Source organism: Mercenaria mercenaria, chromosome 15, assembly GCF_021730395.1.
Source record: "Mercenaria mercenaria strain notata chromosome 15, MADL_Memer_1, whole genome shotgun sequence".
NCBI classification, from domain to species: domain Eukaryota; kingdom Metazoa; phylum Mollusca; class Bivalvia; order Venerida; family Veneridae; genus Mercenaria; species Mercenaria mercenaria.
The window spans coordinates 9253945-9278060 of NC_069375.1; the positions used below are offsets into that span (position 1 = coordinate 9253945).

General features: G+C 34.4%; 1 protein-coding gene across 3 annotated transcripts; it reads right to left on the reverse strand.

Annotated features, from left to right (window-relative positions):
• Positions 1-1800: 1800 nt before the first annotated feature.
• Positions 1801-18832, reverse strand: LOC123546242 (alpha-(1,3)-fucosyltransferase C-like). Of its 3 annotated transcripts, XM_053524519.1 has the most exons (5): positions 18607-18832; positions 10210-10308; positions 8816-8897; positions 6274-7519; positions 1801-5733 (listed from the first exon to the last, which is right to left on the reverse strand). In XM_053524519.1, exons 4-5 carry the CDS (start codon positions 7240-7242, stop codon positions 5674-5676), a joined length of 1029 nt encoding a protein of 342 aa, XP_053380494.1. In that variant the 5' UTR covers positions 7243-7519; positions 8816-8897; positions 10210-10308; positions 18607-18832; the 3' UTR covers positions 1801-5673. The 3 variants fall into 3 exon arrangements, with proteins under 3 accessions (XP_053380494.1, XP_053380493.1, XP_045188374.2); XM_053524518.1 differs by lacking the exon at positions 8816-8897; XM_045332439.2 differs by lacking the exons at positions 8816-8897; positions 10210-10308.
• Between the last annotated feature and the right edge of the window lie 5284 nt (positions 18833-24116).

Genomic DNA, 24116 nt, shown 5'->3' on the forward strand with positions numbered 1-24116 from the left:
TAAGTCGTGTATATGCACAATTATAATTGAGCTTATTATTCAATTTTGGCAGATTGTTACTGGAGTATGAACAGTGTAGAAGTTCGTGCACCATGTTTATGAGATTTTCTGCACATTTAAATGGCAAATTTAAACGTTTTGTCTCAGTTTGGACCAGTGAGAGCACATATTCAAATTCATCTTGTAAACAGAAACTAAGTATATTAAGATTTTATGTAAGATTGTTTTACGATAGATCATCGTATGTTAATTTCAATACTTATAATTCAGGTGTGGTACATGATTTGTGTGCGAAAGGTTTTGAAAGTATAGGTAAATCTTTAGGCTGAGGACTTTAATATACGTTTACTAGGCACTCCTTAAGAGCAAAATCATGAAATATGTAATTTTCTTGTGCATAGTGATTTTATTCTAGATGGTTTTTTCATTATGACTTTGTGAATGAATAGAGTTTTAAAATAATTTGAGCATATATTTTTAAAGCAAAACTAAGGAGATAACCGCATGTCAGACTGAAATAAGTTTTTACAGTATTTATCGAGCCATATACATGTAAAGTTAACTGTTCTTGACAATTTAATTAGACATAATCGTACATGTGACATAAAGTCGATAAAAAAGGATTTAAATGAATCTGATTTCTATACAATTCAGATAAAGCTTATAATTAAAGCAAAATAGACACAATGGACTAAGATTAGAAACAACCTAGAGTACTTTAGTATGTCCTTGAATAGTTCAGTTGTTAAGTTCGTTGAATCAGTTTAGAATTAATACATATTGCAATAAAACATGAAAGAGATCAAGGATATTCAATAGTTTGAAATGTAAATCGAGACTATCTTTTCCTAAATATTAATCAGGTGATATATGCAATAGGTTTGTCTCAAAAAATAAGTGTTGATTCCATATTTCAAGTAAGAACACAAAGTGATATATGTAAACTTAGAGGTTTTAACATGAACTCAGTGGTCTGATCGCAGTCATTCTATGGTTGGAATGTCTTATGTATATCATTGTAGACTACAATACATAGTCAGTATGATTATTTATCTACAAAATAGACACCAATAAATCAGGGTACACTAGGACAGTACATTGATTAGGACTTTTGTGAAACAGTTACTGCTCAAACAGGTACATATTTCATGATGTGTTGTACTTCCTGAGCAGTAGTCAGTACCGATGTAAGTAAAATGTATAATGTTGAGCCAGACTTGCATCTGAAATATCTAGTTACTAAAAACATGGTAAAACCATATTGTTTGAAGTTGAAGGGCCAATAAGCTAGTAAGTTATACGTTAATTTCGGTAAGCTTACTGGGAATTTCTGATAAACATTTGGATTATTCATTGTCTAATAGTTTTCAAAGCATATCGTTGAAAAATGTAAAAATTGGTTTTGCTTTTGTCTAATGATTAAATTAGGACGGCAACATATTTATAGCAATTGCAGGCATATATATGTTCTGCACACAGAATGATTACTGCTTCAGCTATTTCCGGAAGTAAGAGAACATAGTAGAAATGCTAATTGAAAGCGAATGCCTATTTTGATTCGTAGATAGTAGGGGTCCGCGCGGGGCATCCGTCTAAATGTAAGCGCATGGACATCTTACTTTTTGTTTGGAGAGTCATTTTCAGCACTTTCTAACGAATAAAATTACGGCTTTAGTATTGACAGTTCAGCTTTTTCTACGAAATGATATTTGAGCTGATAAACACAAATCCCACAGGGGTCCGTAACGGACCACGGGTACATTGATAATTTTGGAACTTCATCAACTCGCTCAAAAGGCCGTTTCTGATGTTGTCCGAGAGTGTCAGTATATGCCTCGGATGTAAGATATAACCGTATTTGAAAGCTGCAGACCTAGACATTTCAGAAATATTCGTGTAATAAATGTTGATTCTACGGAAGCATGAAACGGCCATCAGACGCTAATACGTTTTATTACGTTAAGGATGCGGAAAGGATATCAACATACAAAGTACATTTGATCAGTACATGGCTTTCTGTTTCTATGTTATTACAAAACAGACATTTACGCTATGTTTTATCATGTCAGTTGCATAATAGTAACGTTATGATATCCCGTATATTACTTAAAACAGCAACTTCAGTCACAAAGAACCGGGTCCCCTAAGAATTTATTATAGATGTCATTCAAATCGGAGAATAATATATACAACAGCTTTTTGAATTTTGAAGAAAAAAATCATTTGACGGATAGAATGAAAGAAAGTATGACATTTTCAAATGTAAGGAACAAGTTTTATATTTGTTTTGTGATTGGATCTAGACTTGGGAATACTTGTTCTTTTCTGACGAAAATAAGAATAAAGCCAGCTTCTCAGGTAAGTTTTGATTAACAACATATTTGTCTTTAATCAAGGCATTCCGTACAATTAATTGTGCCATCAAAATCTTCTTTATTGTGGCAAAACAATTCTTAATATAATGATGATTTTATGTAGTTTTACCAGGAAGGTCTATTACGTATCAGTGGTTCCAGGTTTACTTATTGTAAAGCAGTCTGTTTGCCACAGGTAAAGTGCGCATGTGCATTAAAATCAAAACATCCAGTAAAACATCATGACAACCAATAGCGTTGTAAATTCATCTATACAGTCATCAGTTAGACTTGTGGGATTTCTAGCAATTACCAGTCAAAACTGTCAAAACAAAATTCCAGAACAACATCACTATATTACCCATTTACGGCTCATAATGCATTTGATTATAATTTGGCTGCCATATTTTTGTTGTTGTAAACATGAAATATATTAATTTCTTTTTAAATCTTATTTTCAATAATTGTTGCCACATAAAACAGTCCAAGGTAAGAATGTGGGTGAACCTAGTAGAACGTATTACATAATCCATTGTTTGATTACCTCCCTTTATAATTCTAACAATAAACTTTCATGTGCAATATCAATATTAGTGCTTTTCTAGCCATCTAAGTATGCGTAACGACTATTTGGACAGCTGTTATCTTTGTTTTAACATACAATTTTAAGCCTTATGGAACTTTAATAATAAATATTGCTTTTTAACAATAAGAATGTAAAATCTTTGTATGCAGATGTATATGTGTACTGTGGCTGCTGCTGTCAATGGATTATTTTCATGTGGCTGCTGATGTCAATGGTTTATTTTCATGTGGCTGCTGAAGGCATTGGTTTATTTTCATGTGGCTGCTGAAGGCATTGGTTTATTGCCATGTGGCTGCTGATGTCAATGGTTTATTTTCATGTGACTGCTGAAGTCAATGGTTTATTTTCATGTGGCTGCTGAAGTCAATGATTTTTTTCATGTGGCTGCTGAAGGCATTGGTTTATTGTCATGTGGCTGCTGAAGTCAATGGTTTATTTTCATGTGATTGCTGAAGTCAATGGTTTATTGTCATATGACTGCTGAAATCAATGGTTCATTGTCATGGTGCTGCTAATGTCAATGGTTTATTTTCATGTGGCTGCTGAAGTCAATGGTTTATTTTCATGTGGCCGCTGAAGTCAAAGGTTTATTTTCATATGGCTGCTAAAGTCAATGGTTTATTTTCAGGTGGCCGCTGAAGTCAATGGTTTTAAAACTTTATTTTTATGTGGCCGCTGAAGTCAATGGTTTATTTCCATGTGACTGCTGAAGTCAATGGTTCATCGACATGTGGCTGCTGAAGTCAATGGTTTATTTTCATGTGGCTGCTGAAGTCCATGATTTATTTTCATTAGGCCGCTGAAGTCAATGGTTTATTTTCAAGTGGCCGCTGAAGTCAATGGTTTTAAAACTTTATTTTCATGTGGCTGCTTAAGACAATTGTTTAATATTTAATCCAGAATAAAACTTCAATGGTTTATTTTCAGGTGGCCGCTGAAGTCAATGGTTTTAAAACTTTATTTTCATGTGGCTGCTTAAGTCAATGGTTTATTTCCATGTGACTGCTGAAGTCAATGGTTCATCGTCATGTGGCTGCTGAAGTCAATGGTTTATTTTCATGTGGCTGCTGAAGTCAATGGTTTATTTTCATTAGACCGCTGAAGTCAATGGTTTATTTTCATGTGGCCGCTGAAGTCAATGGTTTTAAAACTTTATTTTCATGTGGCTGCTTAAGTCAATTGTTTAATATTTAATCCAGAATAAAACTTCAATGGTTTATTTTCATGTGGCCGCTGAAGTCAATGGTTTTAAAACTTTATTTTCATGTGGCTGCTTAAGTCAATGGTTTATTTTCATGTGGCTGCTGAAGTCAATGGTTTATTTTCATGTGGCTGCTGAAGTCAATGGTTTATTTTCATGTGGCTGCTGAAGTCAATGGTTTATTTTCATTAGACCGCTGAAGTCAATGGTTTATTTTCATGTGGCCGCTGAAGTCAATGGTTTTAAAACTTTATTTTCATGTGGCTGCTTAAGTCAATTGTTTAATATTTAATCCAGAATAAAACTAAAGTTTCTTATTCACATTTTTTTTTCTGAACAACGTCTTCGATTTATTTACGGAAGGTTTCTCTTTTTTTATTTCTCTTAACCATTTTTTTTTAAATATATATATATACATCTATCCTTTGAAAGAAAGATACATATTTAAGGTGTAAATCTGATATTTAAACAATTTCTATTGATCATTAATCGTTATTTAAAAATATATTCCAGTTAGAAAAATACATTGTATACACTGACCGTAAATACAGTGCTGTATTCTCAAAATATCTAAAATTGGAGACCTCGATACTATTAAAAAGATAAAATGTAAGAGTAAATTTCCCGGAAGCACATAGCACCAAAAACACAGCCATACATCGCAAAGTACGCCCATAACAAAAAGAAGCTGTAACTGAAAAATATTGTAGACAGGTTGCTTCAAAAATCCAGCAATAAGTACATTATAAATATATGCTAAATACAGAAAAATGAGGGTGGGATGATTAGGGGTAAATAAAAAGGTCGGATGTAGTAAAACATAAAACATAATTTCACTAGTTTTCAGTTACTACAAACAGATAAAAAATAATAAAACAAGACACCAGTGACGAATATACATCAAACACTTAAAAAAATGAAAACTTTCTAATGAAACACTAAAGATAGAATAATCCAGTTGGCACAAGTACTTCCCAGTTATGAAATATTGTTTTCTCAAGAGACACTGGTTACTCTAATTAATCATGCTTTGTAATACCTGGTAAATGACCTCTAATCTATAGCATCTAATTACCTGTATCTGTAGATGCTTACGGTTAAATCAGAAATATTCGCAAGGATTTATTTTTGCAAGTTAATTAAACAGCTCTTGCATAGACGTTTCATGAATAAGAGGCAAGTCATATACTATCTAAACGATAACATTGATAAGAAAAGATACAGAAAACATATACTACTTAGAAATCAGTTAACATGCACATTAAAAGCATGAAGAGGCAATTTAACAAAACAAACTTGTTTTAGGGACAATTGTAGGACGTCAAAACTTGTCAACGATGAAATTCATTTGAGTATCACATCATAGAACAGTTGTTCATTTTTGTCAACACCTTGAAAAAATCAGATAGACAAGTTGGATTTCGGTAGAAGCTTCTGGCATTCCAAGGAAAGACATTTTAGCCGTTTCCTATGCGCCCTGTTCTTTGTGTGCAGTGTGGAATATAAAGGATAAGTAGGGCAGGGATGAAGATTTAGACCAGTCCAATATCGAACAGCCATCTCTCAAGTAATGCTGACAGTGATGACCATAGCTGGAAAATTAAACATTAATGTAAAGAAATTTTTTTTTACATTTCATGTAATATATTTAATTGTTATGTAAGATGAAACTACGTTCAACTTCCATATCAGTAACAAATTACAGAATAATTTTAACGGGATATTTTTCCTGAATCACAAAAGTTTGAATGAAGTTAAGGTATACAATTAAAGTGATACTGACCAGCTTTAGCGTTGCCTAGTTCTTACGAATCTATGGAATAGATTCTGCCTAGTCGACTTGCGAATGCTGGTTTGTTTCTTGTATATTCAAACGTTTTTTTTCTATATATTTCCGACCAAAGAGATTAAAAAAATCTCTGTGTCACTTTCTTTCAATCAGATATATTTTTACAACTATTTTTCCTCGATAAAGGCTAAAAGTACGGAGGCCGAAGTCTAAAGAAACTCCAAAATTTATGAAATAATTGTTGTAAATGATCAAAACTTTTGTTTAAATGTACAAATGCAGTGAATCTAAAGCAATACAAGAACGAGCTGATTTCAAGTTGGAAACAAGAACGTTTATTTACCGTTTGTTTCGTACAAATATCTTCGTTGATCCATCCATCCATATTAATATAACTTTGAGCAGTTTTGTTAGCATGTAGTTCTTGACACAGTTTACAATATACCGATCTTTCATCGCGACTGTACATTTTCTTCCAGTCGAAGAAGCTGTTATAAAGCGTCTCATTGGCCCCCACCTCAACCATTCTCTCAGCCAATGCTTCAATACTACTAAAATCAAACACATTTATATAGGAATTAGGAGGTAACATTTCTAAGTTATATTTCGGTGCCGCAACAACGGGTATTTGTCCTCTATCAAATGTCAACCAAAATTTCTCAGATACGTAATCCCTACAAAAACTATTATCAAATGCTAAATAAAATTTGTAGTCATATAACTGTTTACATTCGTTTGGAGATTTTCTGTAATTACAAATCACGTTTCCAGAACAGTCTCCAAATTCGTCTACTTCAACGTATCTTTTCAGTTCTCTGATAATTTTGTACCTCCTAGCGTCATCATCACAGTTACTGATCATAGCTGCAGCAAATTTTGATTTAGATTTTAAATAATTTTCAGGTGAGGCAACATTTGTCTCTTTGTGCTTGATTTCATCAGAGGACATTTTAAACCAATTAGTAAAAGGGTAATATACAGTTGATTCTCTACGATGTAAACATGTCCAGTTAAACCCAAACTGATTCATTGATACTCTCATTGTATTCATTGGCTCTATGCTGAGTAAAATCCAGACTTGACTTGGAGTTCTCACTTCTGGCATTGGTATATTAAATTCATACAAAGTACCAATTAAAGTCCGGTATTTCCACATGTCATTAGCATTAAACAGTACAGCGTCTGCGTCGCCAACAATAGTTTTATCTCGAGTGAAAGTGCACTTGGCAGGACATCTTTTCATAGAATCCTCAGCCCATGTTTCCCAGCCCCATTCGCCAAAATAAGACGTCCAAACAATAACAGTTTTCATAGGGGATGATTTCCAGTGATTGGCATATATTTGACCACATATTTATCGAAGTTTCTGTTAAATGGTTCCGCTGGCCTTTTAGGCATATACCCTATTCCTATTATGTACAGTCTCCTTAGGAACATTGATATTACTATACAGCATGTTATTATCATTAACCAGTAACATAGTTTACACACTCGTTTTCTTCCATGAAACATTTTCATTTGTCAGTCATATGTATTATTCAATTTTTGTATTATTTCCGGGTTGATGATTATACATTGACTCTTCAGCCCTGCAAAAGAGAATTAATGATATATAAAACAGAAGAAACACATGCTTTATACCTGAGACACTAACAACTTATATCAATACTAGTATATATATGACATAACTATACTTATGTTGAATTCAAATTTGTATTCGGAAAGCAGTCGTAGATTTCGCTAGACCTTTCTGAAATTTATAAAGATTTTTGAGAGATGACACTAAATGACATACAGTTGTTAATGTAACTATTTTAAACGTCAAGCTAATCTGGAAAAATATCTAAAAGTGTATTTTCGTAAACGAAGAAAATTTATGAAGTTTATATAAGAGGTTTTAGGCTCTTACATAAATTTTTGGTACGTCTAGGGCCGTTACTCTGGTCTGGTCATGTGTTATCCCAGTTAAAACACCAGGTGCACAACTTCATATGCTGAATAACAATCTTGTGATATTTCAGGGTTGAACACATTTGGAGATATTCACTACACAAATTAGAACTGACGGACAGATGTACGGACAAGGACAAATGTAAGAAGCCCACTATAAAACACTGAGTTGGGGAGGGGCACACAAATGTACTACCAACTTTTTGTCGAAAAGATTTAGACTATACATATAAAACGATACGTGATTTCGCCCTCTATTTTTGGCCTTTTCATGACATATTAGCATGATTTAAACAATCTAAATAGATGATTGTTCAAATATTTGTGGGAATCATTTAACAATCTGGAAAGCCAAGATTTGACAACAATACTTAAAAAACAGCTTTTTACGTATTGTGAAAAAATATACACGCTCACTAACATTATTTGAAAAAATTACATACAACTAACGTCTATGCTATCGACTTTCACCAATGTTTTCTTTTTTGACGAAGGCGGATGTTTAAAATAAGCTGATATTTTAGCACATCGTGTGATCATGTATGAGATTGTAGGGGAATCTTTGTCATTCCGTCAAGAGTTACTGGGACGCTAAATTTTATACAGTCAAATTAAAATGTTAACACACATGTTCTTGGCTCTAATAACCATTCCTTCTTGCGTAAATCTGTCACCGTCATACACATATCGCATATAAAACTACATAAATTATATATATGCGTTTAGTTTAGAAAGAAATGCCCCATTCCTGATTTTCATTTAACAATGGTTTTACTCCAGAATTTGTTATACTTTCGATCGCATAATGATAATTTCGCCATTTTCCTTTAATGGCAATTATCTATGGTAGATCCATATTAAAGCTGCCTATCTCATTCTTTCATGTATTAATCATCTTACAATTAGAAGAAATCAATTAACTTCAGAGTATTTACCCAGATGTAATGAGAGTTTTCCAATATTGATTTTAGGTTCCATCTACTCGTACAGTCATCACCAATACACTGCACTTCTTACCTGATTAAATGACTGTGCAAGTTATATTCAAATATCTATGACAAGTTACCGTTTGTATAACTTATTAAACATGTTTTCGGCGGCCATAAAATAATATAGAAAATATAATAAACTAAGTCAAGTCAGTTGGAAGGAGGTAAAGAACTAGAAGCTAAATTTCTATGTAACTTTTTTTCATTGACACTGATTTGATTGTCAATTGGATAGCATAAAAGTATATAAGTTATTTATACATATTATGCATGAATAAATACCCTGTAAATTAATGATCCTAAAAAGTCATTCTGAAATAAGATACTGAGAGTTATATTATTCAAAATACTTTTTCTTACCTTTTTTATATATCACATGATTGACATCGCGGGAGTGTAATAAAGCCATTACTTAAAAATGTTAATACACTAGTGTAATAAAGCTTTGACGTCGACGTCGTTTTCAGTATAGATGACGTTGGTCAAATTGACTTGTTTATATAGTAGAATAAAGTAACTTTTTGTTGTTTCGACAGGAAAAGATAGCATGTGATATAAAGAATACATGTATTACATTTGTGACTTTCCACATTGAATTTATTAAACTCGTTGAATAAAATTGATAAAATGCTTGGCAGAGCCTCGCGTTTTATTATTTTATTAAACTCTTTTAATAAAGTCAATATGGAAAGACAGTCAAGTAATATACTCTATTTACAGTATTTCTCTAAATTACTATCAGTTACATATAATCATAAATCACTCAATTCAAACTTTTGATGTAGGCCTACCTATATGAATGGTGATTACATCATATCGAATATAGAAGATTCGGTGTTAACTGAAACTTCTTTTCACTGGGTTCTTATATCTAATCAACACAATTATAGTTCAAATGGCTACGTCTCGGTAGCCTAGTGGTAGAGCGTCCGCTTCGAGTGCGGGAGGTCTTGGGTTCGATCCCCGGCCGCATCATACCAAAGACGTAAAAACTGGTACTAGTAGCTTCCTCGCTTGTCGCTCAGCATTAAGAGGGTAGTGCTAGGACTGGTCATCCCGGTGTCAGTATAATGTGACTGGGTGGGGTATCATGTCACGTGTCTACGGCGTGATATTTTAGTGAGGCAGCACTATAAAGTTTGGCATTGTGCTTACTGATACAAGTAGACACCGTCGTTTATACGACTGAAAAATTGTTGAAAAAGACGTTAAACCCGAACACACACATGCTTTTAAAAGTTTGTTTGTGGAGGAGGACCACAGGTGCCTCTTTGAATATCATATTAAGCACGGGCGGACACCTAGGTAAACCAACCGACCATTCTAAATGACATACTCACATAAAAGAATTTTAAACTCAAAGCGAGGTTTCGTACCCACAGCGGTGAGGAACAGCAGATTCGAAGTCAGCAAGCTTAGCCAGTCGGCCACGGTCAATCCTGTTTAAAAATACACATATTGAAAAATCCCATTTATATCTTTTAACTTTCTTTTATATCTTTTAACTTTCTTCAGTATGGCAGTAATCTGGACAGTCTTGCACAACACAGTCTATGACGACAATCACACTAATTAGTCGACTACATGTCTGTTTAATCTATGTTACATATATTATTTGAGATGCTGGCAATGAGAAAGCAGGAATTAGAAACATCGCTTGCAGGTTTGCAATTCAGAAACTAAATAGAAATATTAACAGTAAATTTTACCAAAAAGGTTGGAAAACTAATTTTGACTAAACAAAACCAACACCCATGTCATCATAAACTGTGATATGAAATTAGTCATGGTTGCAGTTTCTACTTACGCTGTTCGATTCAAAACAGTTTTACAAATACTGGAAACACCATTTGACAATGCTCATCTAGACAATGCCATTCCAAACAAACTAAAACAATTGGGCTCGTCAAAGTTCGAGAAAACAGTAATGATTTTTAAGCAGGTAACCTTATGTTCGCATGCCGAACTGGAAGCTAACGTGACGATTTACGACAACGTTTACCAGAAAATAAATGTCTGAATGTATATTTATTCTTCTCAAAAAAGAATCATTACCCTGTCTCCGATTCGATGTTGAAATAATGAATTAATTACCACAGACACGTACGGAATCCTGTTCGTGCCACTTAAATTGTCGCCTCGCCAACACGCGACAACGCGATAATCGCCCTGTCCAAAAACATATGTACATGCGACATTTAACAATCCTCGCGAGGTTAAGAGGGCGATAATTATCGTCTTAATTGTCGCATGTCTTCCTTAATTCTCGCGTCGTGAAACTGAAATCCAATAGACATAGTTGCGAGAATTAGTAAAACCTCGCACTGTCGCATTGTCGCACTGTCGCTTGGGATTAAATTTCCGGACAAATTGATCGATGTAATTCTTCCTGGATATTATTTATCAATTTCTAATGACTGTCTCTGCTGGCTGAACACCGCTAAATCCGACTGTTCTTTATTTCATATAATTTTAAAAATACACTTACTTTAAAACGGTTTTCGACATTTTTTAGCATATATATTTTCAGAGACTTATTTTCCCCGTAACAAACTATATCGCTACTATGATATCTGAAAGTTTGTGACAAAAGAGACAACATCTGTTCGTCCGCATGTGCGTAATTTAGGATAAAAGCTGCATTTCCGTACTTTTCCGTATGGAAAGAGTTCGCGGTTTTCATTAACTTCAAATAATTGTAGAATGTTCCAAACATAAGATATTTTAATGAATTATATTTTATAAATTAAATCTTATCATTGTCTAAACAGATATGTGATTTATACATTTTCATCGAGGACGGTTTCGTCGGAGGACCGTCTAAAAGTGTACTATTTTTCGTGCAAATATGCATACTCCATAATAAATTATACTAAATAGAGGGTAGGGCCTTGTCAGAGAAGCTATATCTTCATAACTTGATGTCTGATTTTAATAAATAATATCTTTTTGCAAAGAACATGGCAGAACCTTGAGAAAACAGGTCAAGTCGGGTTCGAGCCCGGTCGACTGGGGTCAAGGTCATAGGTCAAAGTTCAGTAATATTTTCAAAATATGAACTTTTCAGAGCTGTTAAGGCAGTCCTGAAAACGAAAATACAATTTTCATTGAGTCTAACGACACCATTGGAGCAATTCTCTCGTCGATAGGTATAGGTCCTAGCTACAGATTGAGACCCAGTTCAGGTACCTAGTACCTAGGGGTCAGGGCAAGTTGTAGAAGGTCACCAGGTAGTGTTCGAACTTTGAAAATCTGCTTATTTTGACCACGTTTGAAAGGTTTTCGATAAAGTCCTGGCTATCATTTGATGCCATGTTTGAGTACCTCGGATAGTCGTAGGGGTTGGGGCGGGTTCGAGTCTGTACATCCCGGGTACCTACATATACTCAGTTCCAAAAGAAAGTGTGCACTTTTTAAGTTTAAATATTTTAAAAAATTCCTCGACGTTTTTGTTTCATTTTTTCATACACTAACTCTCAGGTATAACTCAAAATCTAAAATGCACACCAATTTGTTTACGAACTAATTTAAATTTTGGTACCAAACATTATAAGTTTTCATGAAAATAACCGAGAAAAAATAACTGAAAACTAAGTGCACACTTTCTTTTGGAACTGAGTGCATTCCATATATAAATATGTTGGTTGATGTCTAAGCTACTTACAAGTCCATATGATGCCATCAGCGCTCAAAACAGGTTTTAGAAAATGACCAAACTTGATATATGCGGTAGGGTGCAGACCAAGCTTAAGCGGGCCCGACCGGGGGAGACGAGAGAATTGCTTATGGGTATGTCAAATACTCAAACTTGGCTTCATTTAATAACAAGGACATATGCCTATCTTATGATATAACATAGTGGTATATGCAGGGTCACGGGACATCCAACCGGGATGTGAAAACCGTCCAATATTGATAAGAATAATGCTGTTTTGACTCCAACATTCCTCCATACTATTATATTGCATGTCCTGACCTCAGATGGTATCCAATATACCCGAATTGTTTTTAACAGAAGCCAGGACCCGTACAAGCAAGACCATATGTAGTAAGGGTATATGTGATGACACAAGGGCTCGAACCAGGGTCTTAACTTGTTAAATTAGGTCTAAAGCTGATTTTTCATTGTTCATGCTGTACTTGATTTCCATATTTCATCTCCTGTGACCTCAAGGGTTTATCCTTCCGCCTTTAACCTATCTTAAAATGTATGTTATTTAGCTATAATATTAAGTACCATTTATGTGTAAAGGGGGCTGTTTGCCTTCTCATCAGATGAAATATTATTTCTATATAAACCATGTGACCCCCAGGGCGGGGCCATATTTGACCATAAGAAGATAGTTTGCACAATCTTGGTAGAGGACCACTAGATGATGATACTTACCAAATATCAAAGCCATAGGCCTTGTGGTTTTGGACAAGAAGATTTTCCAATTTTTTCCGTATATAAGTCTATATAAACCATGTGACCCCCAGGGCGGGGCCATATTTGACCTTATGGGAATACTTTGAACAATCTTGGTAGAGGACCATTAGATGATGCTACATACCAACTATCAAAGCCTTAGGCCCTGTGGTTTTGGAAAAGAATATTTTTTTAAAGTTTTTCATTTCGGTTGCCATGGCAACCAGAGTATGGAATTCAATTCTTTGAACAATTTTTAAAGAAGACAATCCAAGGAGCATCCCTTTGAAGTTTCATCAAAATTGCCTTGGTGGTTAAGGAGGAGATGCTGTTTAAAGGAAAGTGTGGACGGACGACGGACGGACGGATGCCGGCCTATGAGCGATCACAATAGCTCACCCCGAGCACTTTGTGCTCAGGTGAGCTAATAAAAATACTAAATGCAATCACCAAATACATTGCCGCAATTTAATTTTAAGCACGTCAATATCTTAAGAGTATATAAGTTAAAAAATCAACACTTGTCATTGAAATAAACAACACTAAAATATAACACATTGAAAGTCACGAATGTTTTCTTCATGTCAATTTTAGTATCAGATTTTTTTGTAACGGGAGATTAAGGACGCTCGCTACAGTTTCGTTTTTTTTCTCAATAATAGATTTTGATGAAATGTTTTGTATTAAAAGATCATGTTATGATGTATTGAAAAATGAAATAAAAATACTATGTCACCGGCTTTGTTTCAATTTAATTTGCCCCTAGATATGCTGCTAGGCCGCTAGTTTTCTCGGTTGCAAAATTGCTAGAGTGCTAGGATTGTCTTGATGTGAACGATTACTCATTTAAGGATAATGTATAGGCTGCTAGGCTGCCAACTTATTTCCTGAAACCTCATTTCGTGGTGTTATGTTCTTATTTTGTAGCTACGACATTTATCTACATTATATTGTAATTATAATGATATATCTGCAGCACTGGACTTAAAAAATATAAAACCCGACCAAAATTTGATTTTTCCCGTGATTTTTATATGTATTGATCAGGTAAAGGTCACATCATTGAGGGTCAAAATTTATTCATCACTCATTTGGTTTAAAGTTTGTGCCTAGCACTTACTAATAATAATTTTTTATTACACAAAACTTTAATTTTTTGCATTTTTCAAAGTTTTTTAAAGATACCCACCCCAACAACCATTCACACCCAAGAATATTAGTTTAGGGTAAGATGTTTTATTTTTGAAGGCAGTTCCGTCGATGACATGGATTAAACTCGATTTCCTGAAAAAAAAAAATGAAACAAAAAATATCTTTTCTAGAATATTCACCAAGGTACACTTTAATACACAAAATATTTTTGTCTCCGTTTTTTTTCTTCTTTTTTTTTGTACTTGCTTGGGAGAACCATCTGTGTCAGGGGAGGTAGTACATGGAGGTACGGTATTGTAATAATGACACTAGGTTAGATTTTGACCGTTTTTCGTGTCTCTAAATCCCGGGTACCTACCTATACCTTATATGGATATGTTGGTAGATATCTAAGCTTTACATTTAAGCTACTTACAAGTCCATATAATGTCATCAGAGCTCAGGACAGGTATCAGAAAATGACCAAACTTGGTATATGCGGTAGGTTGCTGGCAAAGACTAAGCTGGTCCGACTGAGGGAGCCGTGAGAATTGCTCCAATGTGTCGTTAGACTCAGTGAAGATAGTGTCTGCCTTGACTGCTCATAGAAGTTCATTTTTTTTGATAATATTACCGGACTTTAACTTGTGACCTTGACCCCTGGTCGACCGGATTTGAACCAAACTTGGCTTGTTTTCTTTGGGTACTGGCTTGCCCTTTGCATTAAACGTATCATTTATTTATTAAAATCGGACATCAGGTTATGAAGATATGACTCCTCTGACAAGGTCAACCTCTATATTCAATATACAAGTATGAAGAAGTATGCATAGTTTCACGAAAAATGGTACATTTTGAGACTGTCCCACGACGAAACCGTAGTTTGTAAAAATATTCAAATTATATGACTGTTAAGACAATATTTACATTTTACTGTTAGAAGTTTTTTCATAAAAATATCTTGTGTTTGGACATTCTAGAATTAGTTGAAGTTATTGAAAAACATGGATTTTTCCGTACGGAAATACAGCTTATATTCTAAATTACGTACAGTCGGACGAACATATATTTAAGAAATAATATATCTCATCGGTGATTTGTCGCTGAATAAATCACTGTTGGGAGTTCAGATGCGAAGGAATTATATCACGAGGGCGCAGCCCGAGTGATATATTGCTACGCATCTGAACGACAAACAGTGATTTATTCAAGAGCAAATCACTAATTTAAAATGAGATATATTATTTCGATTCTAACACGTTATTAAGGACTTTAAAGTACATCCATGTCGGCATGAATTAAATATTTGCCCGTTTTCAATCGGGTTCTTTTCCAGCGCGCCGCTACGCCGCTTGACGCTATGACGTAATAATTGTGACGTCAGAACAGTGAATTGTTTAACAAATAATCAAGGCCTTCGAGTTGTTTATCGTCTGATTTACCACGGTTCAGAGTTCAGATGCGTAGGAATTGAACCACGAGGGCGTTAGCCCGAGTGGTTAAATACTGAAGCATCTGAACGATGAACCGTGGTAAATTAGACGATAAATAACAAGAAGGCATTGATTGTTTTCATTCTGACATGGTCATTGATATATTTTAATAGATATTATACTGGACTTCGTTTACGCGAGGAGTAATGTATCGAACGTCATGCGGCAATATGCCGTCATAATTGACGTAATAATGCTCTCTTACCGTTCCGCGCGTCAACCGTTGTTTATCGCAGAATATATAGAGCTTGATTTTCTTCTTTGCTTAACTGGAAATCAAATCGAGCCATGTTAGAATGTTTAATAATTCACTGTTTCCAGCCTTCTTTGTTTAATAGGAAAATGAATCGGATCGTGTTAGAATTTCTTATTTTAACACAGACTTTCAAATAGTGTCATTTTCTACAAAAAGTTTTATTTGCAGTTATTTACGTAAACTAAATATTTCATAAGCACCTTTTCCTTTTTTACGGCTAATATTTTAAGCAAAAATTGCAAAGTTTAGCAATTTTTTCCGACGGCGTGTAGAAAATTGTTTTCATACTAGCTTTTTGACAATATTTCGTCGGCATTAAATGGGACACTGACCGGATTCCGTAGTTTCCCTTTGTCAACGGTGTAGCAGAAAATTTCACCAACGGTGCTGTAGTAAGAAATAATCCCTATCACCGGGCGACAATGCGAGGTTTTACTTTACAAATTCTCGCAACTATGTATATTGGATTTCAATTTCACGATGCGAGGTTTAAGAAAGACATGCGAAAATTAAGACGATAATTGTCGCCCTCTTAACCTCGCGAGGATTGTTAAATCTCGCATGTAAGTATGTTTTCGGACAAGGCGACAACGCGATAATTATCGCGTTGTCGCGTGTTGGCGAGGCGACAATTTAAGTGGCACGAACAGGATTCCGTAGAAACGCTATAAAACAGTGTTGTCTTAAAATGAGGTCACTGACGTCATCATGTTACGTGTCAGTTACCGCGCAAAATTAATAGCTTTATCTTGAAAGTACGTAATTCTGAACAATTGTCTTATTTGAACTATTTAAAAAAGCCATTATTAGTCGAATATTTTTACAAGTCTTTCGATCTGCTATTATGTAGTAATATTGAAATGTTATGCGGAAGTAAGAACATTAACGATGGTTACTGGTGTTATTGAAATGTATTTGGTTGAAAGGTTACTTATTACGGCCATTTTCAAATGAATATTGCGCAGTTGAATTTGTTATACTAGTACCTATTTTTCAGTTTCCATTGATAGTTTGCACTTATATGCTAAAACTATGCTCTAAAATTGTTCATATTTCAGTAGAATATAGTGGTTTCTTGAACTAAATTAATGTTATCATGTAAACGAATTCCGTAACCTATATATCTAAATGTAGATTTCAAAGGCGTTGATACTGGTCTATTTAAGGAACACAGCTTCGGCTTTTCCTCTGTATTCCAACACTATACATGAGCAAGCACAATGATTTTTCCATGAAAATTGTAAGAGAAGGTTTACTGCTGTAAGTATTTTAAGCTTTGAAATTTGTTTAAATAAATGAAAATAACACGAACATGAAATAAAATATTTTCAAGCTGCTTTAAACCAGAAAGATAATTCTATTCTTTTTTTTTTTTTTATAAGAATTTACGATAAGATATTTTAAACATCTCTGTTGCCATGATTATTTTAAACGTTAAGGTAAATAGGTTACCATGTAAGATTTCATCCATCGTAAAATGATCCCCACTTGTTATTTTAAACTTTCAAAATAGGCTCGAGTTTAATTTTAAACAAATTTGACACTGGTAAATGTTTACGTTGAAAACTGGCGGAATTATTTAAGTCGGGTTAAACCAGACAAAGTGACCAACTGGTATGATAACACTTATAATGATTCTAAAACTTTGCAAGAAAATGATGATGATAATGATGACGGTACAGACGACAATGTTGATGTTTATTGAAATGACGTAGATAACGATCGATATGGAGAGCATTAACCCTTATCCTGCTGGCGGCAAGTGATTCTGCCTTTGCGACCAGTGCAGACCAAGATCAGCCTACACATCCGTGCAGTCTGATCATGGTCTGCACTGTTCGCCATTCAGTCAGTAACATTTTGGTAAGCTCCCCTTTTAACAGTTAATGGTACTGCCCAAATTGAAAGATGGACAAGTTCATTATGGAAATTTAGCAGGGTTAGGGTTAAGCGTAACATTTCCCGTCTAGCTCAAAGTAGTATGTATTTATAACTCTGCCGAGGAGCTTTATAAATGCGTATTCAAGGTACGCTCTCCGGAAAGTGTTAATATCTGAAAGGACTTACAGAAAATACTTGTATTTTTGCCTTTCCCCATTTGATTCAAAATTGGAGTAGTCGTTGTTTTAAACATGATACATATGATATGGACGCACAGTGAATTAAGTCAATTTGCCTAAGGCAGTCACATTAAACGATTCATCATATATCTTTTTTTTTCTTTATTTCGGAAAAAAATAAGACGAAAACGATGTAGTTTTAAGGTGAATTGGTGAATTTCTCTTTTCGTCAGTAAGGAGTGATCTAAAACCTATACCAAGATTAAATAAAGACATAAATAATTTACTTGTATGCTTTCATGTTTTCATTATTCATCTTGACCAAAATCATAACGTTTGAGATGGTAATTAGTACATTTTAAATATTATTTTTATAAATATTTACTCACGGTTTAATACGTCTTTCCAAAATGAATCATATCCTTGTAAAATTACAGTTTACACCAACTAAATTAATTTTTTTTTAAAGTTTAAAGTCTATTTCATGTAACTCTCAGTTTGTACATATACAAAAACATGAGACATTACATTTATATAAGTAAGAAATAACACGTGATACATGGAGGGCAACGATAAAACTTTATCTAAAAGATGAATGCGAATATGGTAACTACAGAATATAGTACGCTATGACATTATTGATGCTGCGGTCTTTTCATTTTCTATACTACGTATATTATGATATAGGGCCTATCGTGTTCACATCGCATGACTGGACATATAGATATTTGTGTAAACATGAAATAAACAGGTTTGTTTTTATACACAGTATAAACCTTTTTAGATTAAGAAGGTAGGTTACCTTGTTACCAAAGTAAATTTAAATAGGCTGAATCTAAATTTCCCTTGTCTCTGTTCCTTCAAGTACATTTTTTTCCAGGTTTGAAATACAAAGGTATTTTATATGGAATCAAGAAGGAAAATACGGAAAAAGGTGGAATCACGTTTCGAATTTCTGGTGAATGACAAAAAAGCCCAAACAATATTTCGTTCTTTCCAAAAATCTTTATCTTATAATGCAACCAAATAGTTTTTTCCCCCACCAGAAAGGAACAATTCTAAATCTTATTTACGGGGTTTGGTACCTTTATAAAAGACAATAAACTAAAACAATAGAAAAACTTACGTGACTTCAGTGAGCTCAACAAAGCAATTTCAAGCACAAATATTAATGTGGAATGTATAGTTAGTAACACACTACAATGTCCTACTAAGATACTTACAAAAACAATTCACATGCAGAATGGAGAGATAAAAATTATTTTGACAGATCGTGAAAACAAATTTGACAGGTATGTGATGACTCGCGATGCTGTTATTTCAACCTTTCAGTTTGATTTTCTTAACATGGCTCTTCTGTATTGTAGATTACAAATCATAAACAATATTATTGTAAAGAATATATTGTTACTTTACTATCGTTTTGTCTATCCAAATCGCATAAGAATTCCTTTTGTTTTCATTTGTCACTTATTAGAGCAACTCACAGCGTTGACATCATACAAAACACATCCCTTATTTTCATATAAATATTGAGGATTTATCTAATGAGCACTTGTATTGGAAACACAATTATAATACAAATTGTGTGTTGCAATAATGCTAAAATATCTCAGCCGTGACGTTTCCTTAACATTTTTCAGTATATTTTGGGTTTATTGATATCCGTAGAAGTCTGCGTAATAGATACCTTTACTAGTATGCGCGTTAGCTTTCTAATATAAGCTTAAATTGTCTTGTTGCTCGTGTTTCTGTGGTAACGCCTTTTCTCAAATTTAAAACAATTATGTATGGAAACGGGCTTTCCAATGCTTCAGTACCATTCTAATAATGACTAACATGAAATATTAGGGTTATACCACAGTCACACAAATGGCGCGGATAGCTACGTCTAGCTACGGATAGAAACGTAGTAATCCGTATCGATCCGTACCTGAGCCGTAGGGATTGGTACGGATTGATACGGATTACTACTTTAAGGTACGGCTCAGGTACGGATCGATACGGATTACTACGTTTCTATCCGTGGCTAGACGTAGCTATCCGCGCCGTATGTGTGACTGGGGTATAAGATACTGAGAATTATTATTAGTGAAATCACATTTTACATGGTACCCTATTTTACATTACGTTTAAAGTAACCGTAGCAACAGAGATGATTAAAACAGCGTATATCTTGCTTTTTGTCGTCATTTCTTATAAAAAGCAATAAATAAAATTATCTTTCTTGTTAATGTATCTTTAAAACATCTTATTTCTAACTTAAGTAATATTTTCGCGCTTATAACATTTATTAAAACAAATTGTACAGCTTAAAATACTTACAACAGAACCCCTCGTCTGATAATTTTATGGAAAAATCATGGTGCATACAGCTATTATTCTGATGGACATTGTGATTGTTAAATTACAGATAAAAAACCGAAGCTGTGTTCTTAAATAGACCAGTATCAACGCTTTTGAATTTTACATTTAGATATATAGGTCACGGGCTTCGTTTCCATGGTAACATTAATTAAATTCAATAAACCACTTATTATCCCCCGCCGATGAAATAGGGACGGGGGTATTGAAATGGCGTTGTCCGTCCGTCAGTGCGTCCGTGCGTCCGTCCGCAGCCATTTCTCAGTACCTAGAAGGTAGAATTTCACGAAACTTGAAATAAACATGAACCAACATACTGCGATTATGCCCGTCAAGTTTTTTTTGGATTGGTCAATTTCCCTTAGAGTTATTGCCCTTGATTTAATGAAAAATGCCCAAAAATGTCCGTCCGCAGCCATTTCTCAGTAACTAGGAGGTAGAATTTCATGAAACTTGAAATAAACATGAACCAACAAACTACAATGATGCCCATCAATTTTTTTTTGGATTGGTCAATTTCCCTTAGAGTTACTGCCCTTGATTTAATGCAAAATGCCCAAAAATGTCCGTCCGAAGCCATTTCTCAGTAACTAGCTGGTAGAATTTCATAAAACTTGAAATAAACATGAACTAGCATACTGCGATGATGCCAGTTAAGATTGTTTTTGGATTCAATTTCCCTTAGAGTTATTGCCCTTTAATTGTTTAAAAATCCACAGATTTGTACATAACAATTTAAAACCAACCAATTGGTAGAACTTCATTAAACTTCTTTCATTATTTTCCATGAATATTTATTATAAACATGTGAAGTTGTGTACCCACACCTGGTCACCACCTTGCCTTAGTCACACCCCCTCCCCTTCCTACCCCCCCCCCACCCGCCAAAGAAAAGAGAAATTTCATTCCTTTTTTTTTTCAAACCTTCCATGAAATTTATCAGCATGCAAAGTTGTACCGTTGCCCCACCTCACTCTCCACTCAGTCACGCCCACCACCCCGATCATGCATCCCCCACCTCCCACCCATTTTTTTCCATTTTTATTTTTCCATCAATATTAATAATCAACATGTGAAGTTTTGTACCCTCACGCGGTCACCCCCGCTGCACCCCCCATCCTGCCAAAAAAAAGCATTCATTTTCTGTTAAAATGATTTTGACTAATCAAATTATTTGCTTCTTGGTAACATCCTTAACTTTTTGCCGGATATAATTTTTGCCATTCCTCACCACAAACCTTTTCGGCGTATCCCAGTTAATCGAATTTGCTTGTTTTGAACAGTTTTAGGGCTTAGTTTTAGTATATAAGTACTAAAGTATCAACGGAAACTGAAAAATAGGTATTACAAATGAAACTGCCCAAACTTTATTTTAAAATGGCCGTATTAAGTAGTCTTTCGCCCAACTATATTCTCAACAACATCAGTTACCACCATCCATTTTATTTTCTTACATTCCGCATAACATTTCAATATACAGTAACTAAATAAAAGAAATATTGATCATTATTCAGAGTGAAAGACTCATAAATAATATTGCAGCAAACATTTTTTATAGCTCAAATAAAGAAAGTGCTCAGAATTACGTACTTTCAAAATAAAAGCACTCTTAATACGTCACAATTATAACTTCATCGCGTCAAACGTCATAGCGGCGCGATAGAAAAGAAAACAACATAAAACAGGTAGCTATTTGGTGAATATCATCAAATGCGTACATGTTAATCCTTGATAACTTGTTAGAATCTAAATAGTAGATATCAAACGGTAAATAACTTTTGAGTAAAGTCATAGTTTATCGTTCAGATGCGTATCATTATAGGTCTAAATTGTCACTGTTATATCACCTGGACTGTTCTCTCGAGATATAATTCTTCGCATCTGAACTGGAACATGAATGTATTATTTATTTAATATTATCATCCGACTACTATGGAAAGTGTCTGATATCACTTGCCTGTTTTTTTTTGGTCTGGTCAATACCTGACATCAAAATTAAGCTCTTCCAATATTGACGGACTAGTTTTTACATCAGTTTCCTTCCTGACTTAATTTTTTTCAGAGTCCAGTTTTAGTTTGGTTTCTCAACTGCGTCTCCACTTTCATCATACTTCAATGTTTACATCATCATACATAGATCGGTTCTTGGAAAGGATTATAATACACTTTAACGGTCTTGACACTATACTTAATTATTCTTGATTTATGACTAATATAAGGCATCTATTCTTATTAACTAGAAGCAAAAGTGTTTGTTTTAATTATAATTCTCGGAACTGTGTAAATTTAGTGATTTTAAAATCTTTAAATTCTCTGTGACTGAGTCTGGAGCTGGAAGTGAAATTTTCAGTGCTTGGGGCATGCGATTGTAAAGTAATTGCCGGAGTCAGATGTTTACAAATGTTGAAATAAAGCATGTTCTGATTTATACAAGAGGACTTAATTCCTTACATTGTCTTTCCTTGATTGCGAAAAACATTCGGACGATAATTGTTGAATCATCTGTCATTATATCTAATGACATGTGTAATCTTAAAACTTGCGGAAACAGTCACTTTCATGTACACATCACAAGATACCGCCTGTCAAAGGATTTAAAGGCGGAGCTACGATGAAATTTACGTCACACGTTCCACATATAGGAAGCTGTCATTGGTTTATCGGTTATCTTAACTGGCATCGCTTTACCTAAACTATCGGGTAAGCACGTGGAAGCTTTTCGAATACACTATCGGATTAATCGGGGTGTTTATTGGGATGAATTTATGACATGTCGCTTCGGCAGTTAAGGGATGACGGGGGAAATAAGGGATGTCGAATATACAACTCAAAGTCTGAAGGCATGTCGCAGGCGACAGGCGATAATAGCCTGGCGAGAACCCTGCCGGGATCAGTTTTGATTTTTACCCAGGTAAGAGTCTATCTTATTGTTAGTTTTTTATATGAATATCAGAAAGTCCAATAAACATTGTCCAAGTTGAATTCAAGATGTCGTTCAGATGTTTCAGGAACGGATTGATTTTCAAATCCGTAAAAAAGAACTATGAATTTATTTATTTTTTGCATCAGACGTCACTTTTAAAAAAATAGAGACGAGGACATTTTGTTCTAGGCAGGTTGTAAGAGTCTGAGTTTGAGTTCGGTTCCCTCACCCCTTCCAACCCATATCAACCTCGGCCTGATAACATTGATAAGTAGTGTGTTAGTGCTAGAATAGTACTTAAGTACTGTATCATTTGGCACTTACTCATGTGAGTACTGAGAACTGATTATTGCAAAAATACTCGAGTATTACTTAAATGTGGCCCCTAGTACTCATGAGTATCTTAGGAGTACCACAGTATAACAAATTTTCAATACAAAGGTTAAGCAATTGCTAATTATTATTATTACAATGGTTACTTTTAAATACCTGTTGATTCTGTTAAACAAAATCAAAGTTGTATTCTTTATACACTGGTCAAATTGGGAGTACTGAAGATAGTTATTATGTGTACTGAGCATTTTAGAAAAGTACTCAGTACTCATGAGTATA